Below are 16,180 nucleotides of genomic sequence, written 5' to 3'. Positions count from 1 at the left end.
CGGGGAAGATGCTCCAAGATAACTGATGATTGACGGCATCTGCTGATTCTCTAACCATGCCAGGAATTCTTCTAGTTATTGTTCTTCCGATTATAACTATAATAATAATAATGATTCTTGCAATGCTTGGAGTAGCCATAATGCTGTAATGCTACCGAGTATGATATAGGGTTACCGTAATCAATAATAATTTAAAAAATATTTTTATCATGTTTAGTAAATTGAATAAAAGTGGTAAATAGTAAAACACGAAAAGCAGCAACGGGGAGAAATAAATGTATAATATTTTAGGGTAAACAGTACTAAATACAATTCTGAAAGTTCCGGTTAGAACTCCGACAGACGGAATATAACTTTAAATTTGTACAAACACATTATTCAATTTTTATTTTTTATTTTTTATTTAAACTAAAAAAACATCTGAATACTCCACTGCCTAACATAAATACTAAACCAGGGGAATAATCCAAAATATACTGGTTATTTCCAGTTTGAATATCTAAATCTTTTGGACAGAGATTTATTAAATTGCATGTTACGAAACTATATAACGCTACACCAAATAAAACAAAAAAAATAATAAAAATGAACATATTTAAAACTAAAGTAAAAACATGATCTGTAGTGATAATCCACTAGCAAACATTATGAAAACCATGTAAAGACAATAGGAACTAAATACAAAAACTACAGGCCGTCTCGGAAGATGAAACAGTAGTGTGCAGGATTGTGAATATTTTAAATTTATTCTTAAACAGGGTGCAGCAAAACAGACAGTGCAGTTTTGAAGGGCTAGCGGAGTAAATTACAGAAATGGTGTTTATTTTATTTTATTTGGTACATCATGCCGTTTTATGCATCAAGTCATGAAGATGACTTCAGAAAGTTGATGCCCCCCAGCAGCGATACATTGATGAAGGCGATTTCTGAAGTTTTAGGCCGCATTTTGGCACATCTCGACGGGTATAGAGGCGATTTCCTCCCGAATTGGATCCTTGAGTTTTTCCAAGGTGTGTGAGGCTGATGTTCAAAAAACATTTTCCTTCAGGTATCCCCACAGGAAGAAGTCGCAAATTATCGAATCAGGTGAGCGCGTAGGCCACACCACGTCACCCCTCAGAGAGACGAGACGCGTAAGGAACATCTGTCGCAGTTTCGTCATTTAAACTGATGGCCGTAGCAAGGCAGGCCCTGAGCCAAACGGCCCCTAGCGCGAGTAAAATTTTGGCGCCCTTTGTCAAAACCATATTGTTAGGACTGTTATTTTCAGCGCCTTGACAATTCGGCGCCCGGAGCGGACTGTTCCAATTGCGCCCGCATTGGGCCGGCCCCGGGCCGTAGCACCATCCTGTTAAAACCAGATGTCTCCCAGATCTGTTTTCGCAGATAGTCCCAATGGAGGTTCAAAAAAAATTCCAACATGAAAACATAACGTTGAGCGTTGATAGTCACGGTTCGTCCATTCTCCTCAACAAAATAAGGCCCAATAACCCCAAAATTGGCAAATCGCTCACCACACGGTCACTTATGCGGAGTGAAGTATAAGTAACTGTTAAAGTACCCAAGGACATAATGTTATCCATATATACCTACCTACAAATATATATTTTTCTGTAGTGGCAACCCTAGAACAAGACAGGGCACGAGATTTTCTTACTAATTGGAAGTGTCATTAACATCGTCTGAAAGCACATTAAAGGGCAGAAATCGAAGTATTTACCCAAGCTTTACTAAGCTATGTACAGGGTGCGCCAGAGAAACTTACTTATTTGAAAAAATTCCCGACCGTTGAGTTGGGCAAGTAGAGGGGCGGGAGGGGGCGCATCTGGAGGAGGACGTCCCCAAGTTTGTTTCCCATTCTCGTCAGTTGCCATTATGCTGTGGTCTAGAGAGCAGCGGGCATGAATTTGCTGCGACAACATTTCCCCAACCGCCTCATCTCTCTCCGAGACGATCTCCCATGGCCGGCGCGCTCTCCGGATTTGACTCCATGTGATTTTTTTTATGGGGTTATTTGAAATCCCTTGTTTATGTCGATCGACCACGGACCATAGATCACCTGAAGAACAACATTCCTGATGCTATTGCCAATATTCCGATTGATATGCTGAGAAGAGTGGACGAAAACTTCAAAAAACGACTTAACCAGTGTATGCGCGATGAGGGTCGCCATTTAAAAGATGTAATTTTTAAAACAGTATGAAAAAAAACTTGGTACATTGCATTTTCAAATAAAAAAAGAATTACAACAATAACTACAGTGCTTTTGTTTTTATTGAACTTTCAAATAAGTAAGTTTCTCTGGCGCACCCTGTATTAGATATTATTATAGTACTAGCGCAGACCCGTGAAAATTCGCGGGATATTATAATTTTAAGATTGTGCAACTGAATGCAGTTATAAAATATTTGCCGAAGGATCATTTATGAAAATAATATTTGGTAAATATTCGGAATCGCTGGACAAGGGTTATATGAAATATTTATATATAAAACCTTCTGATTTACCTTAATTTACTATAAAAGGAATCTGACTGCATTTGGGATATTTTTAATTTTAGCATTTTAATATTTAATTACGTAAATCGAAGATTCACTTTCGTTGTATGGGATGACAGCTGGAATGGTTTCTGTTGATAAAATTTTCTTTTGTTTGTATTCCTGATACGAGTAGCTAGAATTTGAATCATTTCAGAATGCAAATTCTAGTTAGGTACTGTTTTGGCCAAACTCGAAAATAAAATATTTTTATGTTACTTAAAAAACTTATATTTAGTTATTATTATAATTATTGTTTTATTTAACCTAAACTATAGTAACCTAACCTATAATAATCAAACCTAAACTAAACTAACCTATATCCTAACCTAACCCAATATAATCCAACCTAACCTAACCTATAATAATCCAACCTAAACTAACCTAACCTATGTCCTAATAATAATCCAACCTAAACTAACCTAACCTATGTCCTAATAATAATCCAACCTAACCTATAATAATCCAACCTAACCTAACCTAAAATAATCCAACCTAACCTAACCTATAATAATCCAACCTAACCTAACCTATAATAATCCAACCTAACCTAACCTATAATAATCCAACCTAACCTAACCTATAATAATCCAACCTAAACTAACCTAACCTATGTCCTAATAATAATCCAACCTAACCTATAATAATCCAACCTAACCTAACCTAAAATAATCCAACCTAACCTAACCTATAATAATCCAACCTAACTTAACCTATAAATGTTGGGGAACCTTTAATAACGCCTGCTCGCGTCCCCTTTAGAGTTATATCCCAGTTTTCAAGTAGTTTGTGGGCTACGCTAGGTTTGTATAGACTGGTTTGTGATTTCATTCTACCTAATCCAACCTAACCTAACCTAACCTATATCCTAATAATAATCCAACCTAACCTATAATAATCCAACCTAACCTAACCTAAAATAATCCAACCTAACCTAACCTATAATAATCCAACCTAACCTAACCTATAATAATCCAACCTAACTTAACCTATAAATGTTGGGGAACCTTTAATAACGCCTGCTCGCGTCCCCTTTAGAGTTATATCCCAGTTTTCAAGTAGTTTGTGGGCTACGCTAGGTTTGTATAGACTGGTTTGTGATTTCATTCTACCTAATCCAACCTAACCTAACCTAACCTATATCCTAATAATAATCCAACCTAACCTATAATAATCCAACCTAACCTAACCTAAAATAATCCAACCTAACCTAACCTATAATAATCCAACCTAACTTAACCTATAAATGTTGGGGAACCTTTAATAACGCCTGCTCGCGTCCCCTTTAGAGTTATATCCCAGTTTTCAAGTAGTTTGTGGGCTACGCTAGGTTTGTATAGACTGGTTTGTGATTTCATTCTACCTAATCCAACCTAACCTAACCTAACCTATATCCTAATAATAATCCAACCTAACCTATAATAATCGAACCTAACCTACAATATTCTAACCTAACCTATAATAATCCAACCTAACCTATATCCTAATAATAATCATACCTAACCTATAATAATCCAACCTTACCTATAATATCCAATCTATCCTAACCTAAATCCTAATAATAAACCAACCTAACCTAAAATTATCCAACCTAACCTATAATAACATCACCTTTTTTAATTTTTCTATTTTATAAAACATACCTAAATATCTTTATTTTATTTTTCGAGTTTGGCTAAAATAGTACCTACCTAGTATTTGCACATGGTAAAAAATATAGCCACTCGTATCAGGAATACAAACAAAAGAAAATTTTATCAACAGAAACCATTCCATCTGTCATCCCATACAACGAGAGTGAATTTTCGATTTACGTAATTAAAAATTAAAATGCTAAAATTAAAAATATCCCAAATGCAGTCAGATTCCTTTTAAAGTAAATTAAGGTAAATCAGAAGGTTTTATATATAAATATTTCATATAACCCTTGTCCAGCGATTCCGAATAATTACCTAATATTTAATCTACTATAAGTAGTTTCCCCATAATATATAGTTATATTCAATTTGGGAAGCGGGTATGGGTACCCACGCACCGGGAACCATTTATTGGATAACCAACACCCCTGACATAGGTTTTCCCAAGTGCTTCGCTACGTTTGGCGGCTAAGCAGGGGTGTCCGGGTTCATGGGGAGAGGTTAGTCTATGTCTTGTCAGAAGAACCTACTGCGTGGTGGGTCGAATCGGGAGAGACTGGTTGTGGGAGACCTTTTGACCTCTCCAGCCGGACTCTCTCTTGTCCCATCGCCTTACACCGCAGTGGGAGGGATGGATTCTTTGTCACTCCTGGACGCATTGATCCCAGATTTCTACCCACCCCTCATACCGTTTTTCTTCCCAGAACTTCCTTTCCTTCCTTTCCCTAAAAAGACCCTTCACACAGCACCCCCAAAGATAACATGAGGCCTTTTTTTCCTCAGAACCTCCCGTGTGAAGCGAACATATTAAGGATACGTCTGCAATCGAGAGGTTAAGTAAATAAAAATGTTAAATATTTTGTCTAATAATACATTTAAACTTAAACGATTGTCTTGTTTCCGAAATATACCATAAACTACGGTTACTGTATTAATTAGTTAAATTCCATTATAACGAACGAATTCATGATCTAAATATATATAAAAACTAATCAAAAATAAGTGAAGCAAATTTATTTAGGTATTTTTCATCGTAAACTATTAATCTAGCTACAGTAGATAATAGTTCAAATTGGTTAAATTTTTTTCTTAATTTATGATATTTCGCAGAAATTCGTTTGTTTATTGCGCCTGTTTTCAACGGGCGTTATATTCGTGGAGAATAAAAGTAATTAACTTCTTGCTAGACAAAATACCGTTGGACTAAAACAGGCATACATGATAAAAGATTATAAAATAATCATATTGGTTTTAAGTTTTTTCTAAGTTTTCAGCGTACAGCCCGATACAGCCAATGATATAACTCAATACGTAGGACTACCTTTTCTGTTCGTTGAACTTATTAACCACAATATTCAAAACGTCATCAAAACTATAAAACATTTTAAACACTATCACAAACATTAAAAATATGTAATCAAATTTACCAAAAAATATTCTGTAAATGGATAAAAAAATAATGTCATTGTATTTATTTCATATTGTTACAAAATACCATACAAATAATACAAACCACAAACGTCAGAATCAAAATAAATATACAAAACTTAATATAGTAAGAAATGTATTGTTTACTCACGATAGATAGCAACTAATCCTAGTAACTTGATTCCCCACTACGTTAAATAATACATCAAATTACACTAAAACCGAAAATCAATCCGGAAATATATTTTATAAACAAAACAATAACCTCACTTTCAGGGAAAACTTCACACAAGTAAAATCAGATTGTCAAAAATAATTTTGTGCTCTCACCGCAATCCAGCTGCTACTGCCATCTAGCGAAGAAATTTTAAAGATTTTTCCAAATCTATCATCTTCCTGAACCAAAAATTAATGTTACAGAAAACTGTTTCGATATTATAGCTTTACAAAATTAAAAAATTTATAGATTTTCATATTATTGTTACATTGCAATAAATTGGAATAGATGATATCACGTAAAGATACAAACATTGAAAATGCAAAATGGTTTCTCAGGTCAAACAATTAAAATAATTATAGAATTTTTAAACAATTTTGTCATTTAATAATGGACATCAATGTAGAACAAACATGATGGTAAATCCAAAAAAACCACGACTACAGATTATGAAACACAAAAAATTTGCGCGGAACTAATGTTGCCAACGTAAAAACATAGAAACTGCTTTCTAACATTTAATATTACAGCGTCATGGCCATGTTCAGTATTTGATTCAGTATTTTTTGTAATGGTATCACTCAATTGCCAGGGCTCCTACTAGGGAGCAACTTGACAAATGTAAATTATCTCTCATAGCGAGGTTAAGGACCGACTGATATTTGGGGCTTATGAAAAAAAGATGAGTGGAGAAAGTAGGAAGAATGTTGCAAAAAAGCATTTAAAATGGAAAATGCATTGAGAAAAGCATTTAAAATGCAAAATGCAAAATGGTTTTTAGAAAAGCATTTAAAATGCAAAATGGAAAATACCCATTTTGCATTTTGCATTTCCATTTGAAATGGATTTATTTGAAATAAAGCACATCTCTGAAAATAACATACATTTTTTAGCCTCGTCTCCAAGCCTCGTCTCCAGCGATCGTTTCCACAGCATTATGTTAAACATTACGACGAACATTTCCTCAAACATTCTAAAAGGGGGCGTTCTCATTCGCAATTTTGTTCGAAAACGCAATTCGTATTTGTCCGATGTAAAATATTCTCCGCGCATTCAAAAAAGTAAGGCAGGGGAGAGAATTATTTCATTTTTTGCAGTCTATCACGGAATAAATCGTACGAGTTTTTGAGGCTACGTACAATGAGCGGGCATAAAGCCTTAGAGACATATTACGCTATATTATGCGCGCATAAATTGAGCGTGGCGTGTGCGTATTATATGTTGGGCTGACATACTAAGCTATAATCTTCCTCAGGAGAGGGGGGTCAGATTAATTGGGAGACTGCCGCGGATTATCATTTCTTTGTATGGGATCCGTCACGTTGACATATGACAGCCGCGTAAGTACGGCGCTCCGTAAATTGTTCTGACCCCTTCTTATAACGTAGGTGGGAGAGGGGGTTGCATAATTATCAAATATAGCTTGGCTAGCAGATCACAGCTCATATCGCCGCCACGCCCACACTTAAAACACATCATCTTTTTAAGTGTGACAGGTCTGTATGGGATTGTATAGCGAGCAATATGGAGTAGGGTGTATCGATTTTAACTTTTTTTTTGTTTTCAAATTCCAAGTTGAAAAAAAGTTGCTTCTAGGTACCACAACTTACCACAAAAAATTTGGGATTTTTAAAAAAATGTTTAGGTCTCCCGCACAAGGCCCAAAGTTTTAAATTTTTTCAAAAAAACTACTGCAATAGACTTAAAATACTTTATTTAAAGGTGAGTTCATGGTAGAAATAATCATCAATTACGACATTATTTATTTATAATTTATTAAGCCCATAACTCATAATTAGTAAGGGGGTGACAAATTACGCTATAATTTTGAAGCGTTTTATATAACTCCATATTAGGGTGTATCGATTTTTAACTTTTTTTTGTTTTCAAATTCCAAGTTGAAAAAAAGTTGCTACTAGGTACCACAACTTACCACAAAAAATTTGGGATTTTTAAAAAAATGTTTAGGTCTCCCACACAAGGCCCAAAGTTTTAATTTTTTTCAAAAAAATTTCAAATTTTTTAAAAATTTTAAAAAATAAAATCGTAACTTTTGTGTTTATTCCAAGTTAAAAAACAGTAATATTAGGGAATAAATATAAATACGTAGTTTGAACTTTAAAAAAAACATGGTTTTTATATGTACACAAAATTACAAAATTTCATCAAAATTAAAAAACTTTAGGGCTTGTACGGGAGACCTAAAATCCATTTTTTTATAAAAAAAAATCGTTTCTTACTTATTTTTATGCCCTAATATTACTGTTTTTTAACTTGGAATAAACACAAAAGTTACGATTTTATTTTTTTAAATTAAAAAAAAATTGATATTTTTTGAAAAAAGTTAAAACTTTAGGCCTTGTGCGAGAGACCTAAACATTTTTTTAAAAATCCAAAATTTTTTGTGGTAAGTTGTGGTACCTAGTAGCAACTTTTTTTCAACTTGGAATTTGAAAACAAAAAAAAGTTAAAAATCGATACACCCTAATATGGAGTTATATAAAACGCTTCAAAATTATAGCGTAATTTGTCACCCCCTTACTAATTATGAGTTATGGGCTTAATAAATTATAAATAAATAATGTCGTAATTGATGATTATTTCTACCATGAACTCACCTTTAAATAAAGTATTTTAAGTCTATTGCAGAGGGCCCAACAAATTTCTCGGGAACAAGTTTTGACTGCTGCTGTTTCGAGATTCTCATACTCCCAAGTGGTATCAGGCTTGTATATGAATCCACAGTTGCGAAAAATCGTAATGTGACACCACGACCTGTGTTCTTTGACGGCCTCCGTGGTCGAGGGGTAAGACTCTCGACTAGCAAGCCGGAGGTCGCGGGTTAAAATTCCGGTGTCCATAAGTAAATTTTCTTTGATTAATTTGTGTTGTTTCACAACTTATTCATTTAAAATAATGTATAGTATATTTGTGGCACGTTTCAGAGTCAATATTCAGTAATGCCCCTCTCAGCATCAAAGACACTTTAGGCTAAGATTTTGTTTCTTATTAAATGTTCATTTTTGTCTATGGACTTCTTTTCAATAAACTTGGAAATTGCTAGAAAACACTAGAAAATAAAACGCAAAAATGAGTGATGCTGATCTTGAACAAATAAGAAAGCAGCGGCTGTCCCAATTACAGTCCCAATATGGAGTAAGTGTTTAGTTTTATTTGTTTATGTTTCTGAAAGTATTTATGTCATTTCGGTTCAGATATGCCGAGTACCGGTGTTAATTTTTCTGGATATCAAAATTTTCACGCTTTATTTTGAGTACATTTGCGGTAATTTGAGTACAATGGGTCTATTTTGGTAAATGCAATGAATACATTATAACTGTACATTTGTTTTTCGTATCTTATATACAATACTTAACGATTTGTTTGTGGTAAACATTCAATGTTATGAGTCACATGGGGTTAGAAATGCAAAACTTATATTTCTATTTTAAATGATTATTTTGAAATGACGAATTCACAACAAATCCAAAATATTTTTAGTTCTCCCTATTTGATGATTTCTCGAAAAGGTTGTTATGATTTTAATGAATAATCCAACAAGAGATTACCGGTCGGTGGCCGAGTTGACATCGCCGCTCTGGTCCCACTCGGGCGTAGTGTGTTCAATTCCTCGGCTGGCTAAGTCCTCCATCACAACACAAGCAACATTTTCAGCTTACTGTGGTGGTAGAAGGAGATTTTCAAATATTGTCAGGTTATTTTTGTTTTCCTTCCTTGAGAAAATTATAATAATTGGTATTGTTTTAATGTTTTGTAAAGGGCCAAGGTGAAGGTCAGCGAGACCCTAAAGCCCAAGAGGAACGGGCCAAGCAAATGGAAGAAACGAAACACGCCATACTTGCACAAGTTCTTAGTCAGGATGCCCGGGCACGATGTAAGTAACACCTGTTAGATTAAAGAGCTCCTCTAATTTGTGGTGAAGTTGCTGAATTACGCTGCGCGTTTAACACGGTTTTTTTTTAAGTAACACTGTTTTCAACTTAATTACTACTAGAAAGGTCTATTTCTCTTTTCTTACCATAGTTTACCATCTCTCCCAACATAAATAGTCATCTCTAGTTCTAGTAGTAAAGAAGCTGAAATAAAGTGTTATTTAAAAAAAAGCATTTAATCCTGCAGAAGCAAATTTACTGTAATTTATCACTTCAGTGGCTTGTACAAGCTTCTTATTAATGTGGAGACCGAATTAACAAGATTAAGGACGAGTTGTTTTACAGAATTTGAACAATTCATCAAATTTCAAAGATAATATTCAAGTTCTTTTATCCTCTCGAGCGATGGATGTGTATATATAGTTTTTGCAAACTTGCCATAATATGCCAATAATCGCTCAAGTGGTTATTATCCAAGTACTCAAAACAACCAGTCCATGATGAAATAATAACTCAACTTGAATTTTAACTTAAAATGTGATAAATTATTCAAATTCTGTGAAATAACCCCTCCTAAGTATGCATAGATGGTAAAATAAAAGCGACAACAACTTTAATTTGGCGTAAACTAAGGTTAAGATCGAAGATTCAAGAATTATTTTTTCTGAAATTGAAGCTGTAGAAAATAATATTCAACAATCGGTACCAGTGCTGCATATTCCTGTACCGAATATAAATACTGAACAATCAGTGGAATATGAATTGCGCGTCCAGAATTTATCTGTACAAAATTTAATTCATAATATACCCATGCAAATGGAGAACAATTCGGCTCTAATTAGTTACATAAACAATTACAAATAATTAAATGAAGAATTTTTTTTCCTTATTTCTTAAATTACTGTGTTTTTTAAGTTTTTTTAATAATTGAAAATAATATGTATTTGGAGTTTTACTTTCCTCAATGTAATGACTAGTCATTCTTCGGCTGATATGCTTTTTCTAAGATGCATATCGTCGGCTTAGAGTGTAAACCTGCTAAATCCATTTTGACTATTTTTACGTTTATTATACCATTCGAAAGAGAAATAAAATAATACTAATAATAAAAATACACAAGCTAGGAAAAACAGCTTTTGTCAGTTTTGGCTTTAAATTGACAAAAATGCGTGATAAGTAAAACTGCCAAATCCATGGCGTCAAAAGTCTGCTGCTAAGTCCATCTTAACCGCCATTCTGTATAGAGTTTTCGATGACAGCACGCGTTCTCTTACAAATAATTACATAATTCGGTGTTATTTGTGCAAACGGAGGTTTGAGGATTGAGATATTGCAAAGGTACGTATTTTTTTTAAAAAGAAGAAGCTCGAGCAGAAAAAGAAAAAGCCGAAGAAAGTGTGTTTACGGTTGACTTGCAGGCGGTTCTGATGGCTCCCAAATAAAAAAAAGAGTAGTTTATACTATAGAACAAAGCTCCAAATACACAATCTTGCCTTAATTTGAAGAACAAAGATGGCTATTGCTAATAATGGAATGAAACCGAAGGAGGTTTAAACTCGAAAGAGTTTGCAAGTATATGGGTCAGTTTAATTGAGAACAAGGTTTTACGACAAGCAAAACCAAATAAAATCATTGTTTATAGAGAGTTGCACGTATCAAAACAGGAATTGTGTAACGTCTAATGCATTGCTATTGTCGGCTATAAACCACAACATAATCATAGAACAAAAGTTTCTAGAAGTTGGGCACACACAGATGGAAGCGGACAGCATACATTCCTCTTAAAGACAAAAACATCAATTTCAATAAAAAGACAAATAACTTTGTTTACATCACTTTATTTGTACACAATCAACATGTTTCGTGAACAATGTTCACTTCTTCAGGATCAAACGTATACTGATACGCATACGTTTGATCCTGAAGAAGTGAACATTGTTCACGAAACATGTTGATTGTGTACAAATAAAGTGATGTAAACAAAGTTATTTGTCTTTTTACTATAATAAATAATGCCATCACAAAGTGAAAACCTTTCCGAAGAAGTTTTCTTCGAAAAATTAAAAACATCAATGTTCCTGCGGAGTATATATCTATTTGCAGGTCGGCAAGGAAAAACCCTAGACCTTATGATGTAACTTACTTAAACCATACTTTTTTCAAAAGCTTTGATGAAGTACATTTTTTAAAAAGCATTTGTCCTGGACGTGGTAGAGGTGACGCTAAAGTTACTGATATTAGAGCTCTTCAGTACACTACAAACGGTGACGTATTTTTTAAATTGAGATTCACTGATGTATGGAAAATACTACCGCAAAGAAAATCACTGACTGTAATTGCATAGCCTTTTGATTCCCTTAGAAATCACTTTCAAACAAAAATAAAAATTACAAAAAGGAAGTTTGAAGACTTGCAATATTTAAAAAGCATTTTACCTGAAGACTATCGTTATTATTATGATAATTTACTTCATGACTAGTCACTACTCGTATTAGTAATAATTGAGACTGACTGGTGTGTAATGTGATTTATTTTGATTTTATTTTAGAAATATTCAGGTTACAAACTTTCAACGTGTAACTGTTACTTTATGTTAGAGAGTAAAATATTAAGAGTTCCAATATTTTTTTGATAAGAGAGAAATTTTGTTATTAACAGAAGCTATTATAATAGAGCATTTAATTTTAGAATTAAATTATGTGGTAATTTTCCAAAGTTATAGAATCTATCAATATTATAATATTGAGACCGAAAAAAGGTGTTCCTAATCTATATTAACAAAATGTTGTATTTAGAAACATTACTTATAATTTAAAAAAAAATGAAGTAGTTTAATATTAAGAGTGAAAAACTGCCAAATCCTTTATTAATAATGTTACTGCACTACGAAAACCTGTTATATCACAAATGGGTTAATTATTAAATGAATACTGAATTTACTAACTCTTCTTTTGATTTATATTATAAAGAATAAAAAAATACACACTACTGTATTAGAACCGTCTCTTAAAATTATTATTATTTTTTTTTAAGAACGTTTTTTGTCTCCTGTAAAGTTACCTATTTGGCCGTTAGCAGGTTTACACTCTAAGCCGACGATATCCAAATGAGTTAATTTTCCTTTAACTTTACTGAGAAGTAGATCAAATGTTTCTCTGGACATACGCAAATATTCGTAAAAATTTTCCTCAAAATTACGCAATTGTTTATACAGAACATTAAACTCCCCATGACTTGACATTTATTTATGTCATGAACCCAACATGATGGATAAGGTCGTTAAATGGTATATTTTAAAGATGAATTTTCTGTAAGTAGCAGTTTTAGAGTTATTTTTGAATCTCGTCAACATGGCGACAAGCAAATGACCAAGGCACCTAGTGACCCACCACGCAAACCACCTTCAGTGCGGCCACCATGTATCCTAGCAAGTAGCCAGAATGCAACCCACTAGGCTCTAGGCGCTAAGCAAGCCGCCTGTCTGTGCGGACGTAGCGTTAGAGTTTCAATTACCTAACCTTGTTTTTCTTTCTTTTCAGTGAACACAATAAAGTTAGGAAAGCCTGAAAAGGGACAAATGGTCGAGTCCATGATATGCCGGATGGCCCAGAGTGGGCAGGTTAGGGGGCAGATCAGCGAACAGGAGTTCATAGGAATACTAGAGTCGGTCAACCAGCAGATGCCCAAGAGCAATTCAACGGTCAAATTCGACCGGAGAAGAGCTGCTCTGGACTCAGACGATGACGACTTGTAACGCGCAAAATATTCATCAAATAACATTGTCACTGAGAAAATTCACGGATCAGCTATTGCCAACAAACCAGCATAGATTACCGCTTTTATATCACAGAATACCCGATACAAGCTTCACAATCAACTGTTTGCTGCGCTCATAGATAATGGAATCAATCAAAGGGAGATGTGTCATGGAAGCATGCCAACTGTCGCTGAACTATGACCCAACTGCACAGACAAGGACAGACACCGGAGGAGCCAATGATTTGGTGAGGGGAGAAATAAATAAAAGTTGGGTGCCGGTGTGCGCAGATGTGATTTGAAACAGCATTGGATTAAGATATTTTAGTACACTAATAATGGTTCATGCCCCTTTTTTATATTATCAATGGCTCACCGAGTTCTGGATGGCTATCTTTGGGTCTAATATCGATGACCACTTAAAATCAATATCGCTTATCAATTAACTAACGCATAAGAACTGATTTTCATTTTGCATATTTTATATTATATCATTAAAGTTAAAGCTTTATTTTTCTTCTCTCTTTTGTATACTCAACAAAAGTGAGTAACTTGTATGTATAAGTAATAATAATTATTAATAATACAAATAAATTTACTAATGTTTTTAATGCTAATAAATTTGTTTTCTTTGATTATTCATATCATTCAGCGGAGATGCCTTTTATTATTTCTAACAATTATTGTGATAATAGATATGGAAATACAGAAAACAGTCTCTAGTGCATCGCTATTATAAGATCCTGGCTCAGACCCATGACAAATCACGGGATATTATGATTTCTAAAAAGCTCAAACCTTAGAGAAATCACAAAGTTTGACTATTCATCAAGATTTACCCTAAGAAATTTAAACAAAAAAATATGCATTTTTATTAGTAAAAATGCATATTTATTTATATTACTAGTAAAAAAATTTCATATTTTAGGTAGGTACTTTATCACTTTTCTGAATTCTTGACACAATCATTTTCAATTTTGAAAATGACACTTAAGAGGAATTGCTACACGGCAGTGGTGGTCGGTGTCTTTTTGTAGAAGGGATGCTGGACATCAAATGTTTATAATCGTACTTGATATCTAATATGCACACCTAGATGCTAACCCACGAACAAGATACGATTAGGTACCGTCTAAAATTATCTCCATAAATCCATTAAGCTCCATAACTCAATATTTCCACTATCCAGAATAAGTTTTTTTTTTCTGCAAATGGCCGAGACACAAAACTTTTTTGCATTAATGATTCAATTATACAACCATACAATTCACTATTATCATTTAGAACACGTTGGCGAAGTATCTATTTCATTTTTATTTATTTAAATTATGATTAAAAAGTAAATCGCAGGTTAATAATATTCAATAAGAATTCGACTTCAGTATTCAAGCTCAAAGTAAACTGTCAAAGCAGCGCGCGCATACAATCCAATGGATTAGTAATAGAGTATACGATTCTGTGCATTATAAATATGAGCATTAAAGACGGTTTTTGTACGTTGGATGCTGTCATTAATATCGTATAAAGTTGACGAAGATATTGGCTTGCGGATCTCAGTGCGCATGCGCGGAAAGAACATACGTTCTAGCATTCTTGGATACGGTTTACAGATCATTTCCACACCACATTTGTTTTACGCGTTTCACAGTATTTGAGAATGTATGTGTATTTAGACTCGCCTGCGCTGTTTGTATCGTGTCGTTCGATGTGCGTACTACACAGGATGATAACATGCATGATGTCTTATAATAATAATATTTTTATGATTTTTTACAGTGTTGTTTTTGTAAAAAAAATCACATTATGGTTGCTGTAGAAATATTAACACATTTAAAGTGCAGTATTGCTGTTTACGGCTAGAAGTCCAAATCTTTTTACTCTAAAATGCAAGGGATGCGGAGTATCCACAGCATGTATGGACGGACCACGCCTGCTGCACGGCCTCCTTCTTACAAAACTTAAATTTGGATATGAGGTTTGATTTTTGAATGAAAGAAGCCGCGCTACCGTTCCCCTTAAATTCAAAACAAATCTGAGTTCATTGAGCCAGAGTTGCAATCACTCATTGAGTGACAGACCCATAGCCGGAATTAGTATGTTAAACGGTCAGTGGCCGAGTTGACAAATGTCTTATTACATTTGTCCTCTATCATAAGATATCATTATAATGACGGTAGTAGGAGATTTTCAAATATTTTCAGATTATTTGTAACCAGAAAATGTTCTTAAAAAAAAAAATAATAATATTATAACAGGTACTCTTCAGTAGATTATAGAAGTGAATAAGTTCCGTTGATTCCGAGTTCAACCAGGACTCGATTCCTCGGACTAGTTTCATTCGTTCTGCTGAATTTGCCGAATCCGGTGGAATGAAACTCATTATGTGTGTTTCGCCAGACTCACCGATCTCCTGGAATGAAACTCATGTGCGTTTCACCGGACTCGTCAAACCCAACAGGGTTCGGGAACGATAGGAGTCGTAAGAGTCAACAAATTTACTTAAGACGTGGAATCGAAATCAGTTCATCAATCGGTGTCGTGTCAAGTAATGATTGTAAATTATCAAACTCTCAAATAGTGACTTATTCTTGACCTAAAAACAAATTCTGTCCTTTATAATTCGTATGTTGTTATAATATGGGAGTTAAAAACAATAATAAACCAATATGTTTCAATTTTAAGATCCAATTCAGATATTACTGGTCAATGGTT

General features: G+C 34.0%; 1 protein-coding gene and 1 long non-coding RNA gene across 2 annotated transcripts in view; one reads left to right on the top strand and one right to left on the bottom strand.

Moving 5' to 3' along the window:
* LOC149422284 (uncharacterized) overlaps window positions 1-5,886 on the bottom strand; it is a 129,181-nt gene extending 123,295 nt beyond the window's left edge. Inside the window, exon 1 of the long non-coding RNA XR_016302414.1 lies at window positions 5,754-5,886. This is a non-coding gene — a long non-coding RNA (uncharacterized LOC149422284). The remainder of the gene's footprint in view (window positions 1-5,753) is intronic.
* Window positions 5,887-8,849: 2,963 nt separating this feature from the next.
* On the top strand, window positions 8,850-14,095 carry PDCD-5 (programmed cell death 5). Its single transcript, XM_089633698.1, has 3 exons — window positions 8,850-8,975; window positions 9,600-9,714; window positions 13,252-14,095. The coding sequence occupies exons 1-3, from the start codon at window positions 8,910-8,912 to the stop codon at window positions 13,464-13,466; spliced, it is 396 nt and encodes a 131-aa protein (XP_089489824.1). The 5' UTR covers window positions 8,850-8,909; the 3' UTR covers window positions 13,467-14,095.
* Window positions 14,096-16,180: the final 2,085 nt, after the last annotated feature.

The sequence above is a fragment of the Hesperophylax consimilis genome, chromosome 7, assembly GCF_061612785.1.
Source record: "Hesperophylax consimilis isolate HC1 chromosome 7, BYU_Hcon_1.0, whole genome shotgun sequence".
Taxonomy (NCBI): domain Eukaryota; kingdom Metazoa; phylum Arthropoda; class Insecta; order Trichoptera; family Limnephilidae; genus Hesperophylax; species Hesperophylax consimilis.
Note: the sequence above shows the minus strand (reverse complement) of the source record. Positions and strands in the feature narration are given on the sequence as shown.

What these genes read in the sequence shown, in the direction of transcription:
- PDCD-5 (XM_089633698.1), top strand. Translation starts at nt 8,910, where the DNA reads ATGAGTGATGCTGATCTTGAACAAATAAGAAAGCAGCGGCTGTCCCAA. An exon ending in AATTACAGTCCCAATATGGA is followed by an intron (nt 8,976 to 9,599) that starts GTAAGTGTTTAG and finishes TGTTTTGTAAAG; the next exon opens with GGCCAAGGTGAAGGTCAGCG. An exon ending in TCAGGATGCCCGGGCACGAT is followed by an intron (nt 9,715 to 13,251) that starts GTAAGTAACACC and finishes CTTTCTTTTCAG; the next exon opens with TGAACACAATAAAGTTAGGA.